The 3,090-nt window shown below is 37.9% G+C and overlaps 1 protein-coding gene across 1 annotated transcript; it reads right to left on the bottom strand.

Annotated features, from left to right (window-relative positions):
* Window positions 1-402: 402 nt before the first annotated feature.
* On the bottom strand, window positions 403-2,519 carry LOC120168875 (aluminum-activated malate transporter 10-like). The gene is made up of 6 exons (XM_039177150.1): window positions 2,050-2,519; window positions 1,826-1,966; window positions 1,460-1,732; window positions 1,266-1,366; window positions 1,046-1,189; window positions 403-947 (listed from the first exon to the last, which is right to left on the bottom strand). The coding sequence occupies exons 1-6, from the start codon at window positions 2,387-2,389 to the stop codon at window positions 474-476; spliced, it is 1,473 nt and encodes a 490-aa protein (XP_039033081.1). The 5' UTR covers window positions 2,390-2,519; the 3' UTR covers window positions 403-473.
* Window positions 2,520-3,090: the final 571 nt, after the last annotated feature.

The raw sequence follows: 3,090 nt of genomic DNA, 5'->3' as shown, positions 1-3,090 counted from the left end.
TAAAAGTTAAAAAATGGTCCTTCAACTATAGGGTATTGCTTTGTTAAGTTCTCCGATTATTAAAAGTTACAAAATGGTCACCCGATTATTTAGTATATTTAAACTCGTCTTTTACCGTTAAAAAATTGACAGCAGTCTGAACTGGATGTTAACGTGATGATTGAGAGATATAATAAAATTTGATCCCAAAATATAAAAAAAAAATATCATATCTCAATCAACATGTTAACATTCAACTTAGACTGTTGTCAAATTTTTAATGAAAAATGATGAGTTTGGAAAATACTAAATAGTTGGGTGATTATTTTATAAGTTTTAATAGTCGAGTGACTCAACAAAGCAACAACCAATAGGTGAAGGATCATTTTATAACTTTTAATAGTTGAGGGACACAACAAAGATCATCCTATAGCCGAGGGACTATTTGTGTACTTTACCCTTGACACTAAAACAAAGAAACATGACTTAGGAGCTCAGACCCTTTGAAGAGCCTCCATGGTTCCTTCAGGTTTCTCCTCATCTGGTACAATTTTATCTTTCATTTCACTTTTCTTAGACTTGTCATCATTGGTTACAAAATCAGCTAACTTGGCTAGTTCTTCCACAGAACCAACAAGGGCTTCAGTCCGCACCGCAATTTCGATTAGTACAGAAGCCAAAGTCACCACTGGTATGATTTCCATGAAAGGGACTGAACCAATTGCCTTCAAGAATGGTGTCTCATGTTCTTTGTTTTCCACGGTTGTCGACGGATCCAGCAAATGAGAAAGCGATTTTAAGTCATTCTGGAGTTCTTCCACCGCTCTGTTCATTTCTCCGATACACGTATGTACGGTGGGTGACTTCATTTTCTTCACACTTTGGGCTAACTCTCTTATGGCACTTGATGAGCTAGAGCTCACTTTCAAGCAGCTAGTGCTGAGATGTTTCTTTATGGATTCAGCAGCCTGTTTATAGTATAAAACAAGTGATGCAGCCAGGATTAGTACTCTATTATGCCATAAGGGAATAAATAATCAGATCAAACAATTTGAACTTGGTTGACCTTATTTTCTTTGTTGATGCAACTGTTGAGAGCCTCTATACAATAAGCACAGCTGCGCATCGATGCCCCAATTTTCAGGTACTGTTTCCATGGGTGCCGGAAGTTGAACCGTCCATGGGAAGGCTCCCACCTAGCAAAATTTGCCTATAGGAAACGATGCCAATTTACAAATCAGATCAATGATTATAAGAGGTGAATAAAGAGATGGAGCAAAGCTTACCATAGAATCTTCTGATGCCTTGGAGCTTAGCACGCACTTGTAACCTTGCAATCTTTTATCATCTTCTCCATTGATGTATGTAAAATAATGTGTTACACAACCTGAAACCGTGGTGAGAAGAAAGGTCTTAGCATGACTTGGAGGATCAAACTACGAGTACTATGGATTAGAGAGATAGAGAAAGAAGAACGTACTGTTGAGGGAATCGGCGAGTTTGTCCATGTTACGAACAGTCAATCCATGGAGCTCCTGGCCGCACCAAATGGGACAGACAAGAATAATCACAAGAATGCATAAGGAAGTTCCAATGAAAATGGTGGATATTCTTTGATGCGCAAAGTCAAATAACTTATCCACTCTATAGCCTGATACGACAACGAAGCTGAAGGTGAGGATGAAGACCATGGCACCATAATCAAAGAGGGACTTTACTGATGGAATGAATCTGGAGAAGGTTGCCATTGAAGCTGAAAAAATAATTGAAGATAGTAACACCAAGGTTTAGCACTAAATAAACACAAAGAAAGCAACTATATATGCTGATCACTAAATGTACATACCTAATAGGAAAACCGATGCTCCTACAACATAGGGCTCGAATCTGTCCCCGGATCGACTGGCAATCCAATGTACCCCTAAGGCAAGAAACCCAGCAACAAAAGTTGCAAATATTCTATTCAAACATTTGTATAAAGTGGCGCCTGTGATGAAGAAAAGTCGAGTTGTTCAGTTTAGAAAGCCTCAAGAGTAGTAGTTTTTAAAGAACTTGGAAATAAGTACTTACCGACGTTTGGTTCGAATACAAGTACGACTGTCATAAGAGCCCACATAGCATTGCCCCCGACGCCATCATACAAAGGCCTCATAAAGTAGAACAGTGATACCAGTGTGAGTGCCAGTCCTACCTTAAAGCAATGAATCACTTTTCTAGGATCATTAGCCCCAATTTCCCATGCTTTCTTAAGAAACATCCACACTTTCAAACCCAAACATGAAAATAAGTCTTTTGTTTTTACCCACACCTTTCTCGCAAGCCCTGTATCCGTAACCGGAACCTCAGATGAACCATCAGCCACTCTTATCCTCCATTCAACTCCTTCAAATGCATCCTTCTCAGGTGCCATGCTTTTTTACTCGCAATAAATTTCGAAACGAGACAAGTTGAGAATGATTATTGATAATGTTGACAGTAGGAAGGAAAGACTGTAAGGCATTCAAAGGTGAGGCTGAGGCATTGCTTATCACAATTAGTATGACTGTTGGATAATATATAAAGGGAGACATATTGAACCCGGAATTGCTGATGTTTACAAGAAAGTGGAATTTTAAACAAATTCCAATTGCATGGGGGATTCAAGGGGCAATTTCTTACCTTTTTTTTAGGTATTAAGGCCGTGATGTGGACACAAGTGTGTGTAGTGTGGGAAAAAGGTAACCTCCCTCTTACAGTTTTTAACTATGTTCCAATCATACATATATTTTAGGGTAAAGTACACAAATAGTCCCTCGACTATAGGGTGATGCTTTGTTAAGTCCCTCGACTATTAAAAGATATAAAGTGGTCCTTCGACTATAGGATGTTGTTTTATTGAGTCCCCGACCATTAAAAGTTACAAAATAGTCACCTGACTATTTATTATGTTCCAAACTCGTCCTTTTCTGTTAAAAAATTAACAATAGTCTGAGTTTGATGTTAACCTATTGATTGAGATATGATAGTTTTTTTAGATTATGAAATCATATTTTTATTATATTTTGATCATCATGTTTACATCTAGCTCAAATTATTGTCAATTCCATAACGAAAAAGGATGAGTTTGGAACA

Source organism: Hibiscus syriacus, unplaced genomic scaffold, assembly GCF_006381635.1.
Source record: "Hibiscus syriacus cultivar Baekdansim isolate YM2019G1 unplaced genomic scaffold, ASM638163v2 tig00111723_pilon, whole genome shotgun sequence".
NCBI lineage: Eukaryota > Viridiplantae > Streptophyta > Magnoliopsida > Malvales > Malvaceae > Hibiscus > Hibiscus syriacus.
This window is presented reverse-complemented; position numbering and strand designations above follow the sequence as displayed.

Coding starts and splice junctions, on each gene's coding strand:
- LOC120168875 (XM_039177150.1), bottom strand. CDS start 2,389: ATGGCACCTGAGAAGGATGCATTTGAAGGAGTTGAATGGAGGATAAGA. Junction 1,190..1,265: donor AGGCATCAGAAGATTCTATG/GTAAGCTTTGCT, acceptor CGTTTCCTATAG/GCAAATTTTGCTAGGTGGGA. Junction 948..1,045: donor GCATCAACAAAGAAAATAAG/GTCAACCAAGTT, acceptor TACTATAAACAG/GCTGCTGAATCCATAAAGAA.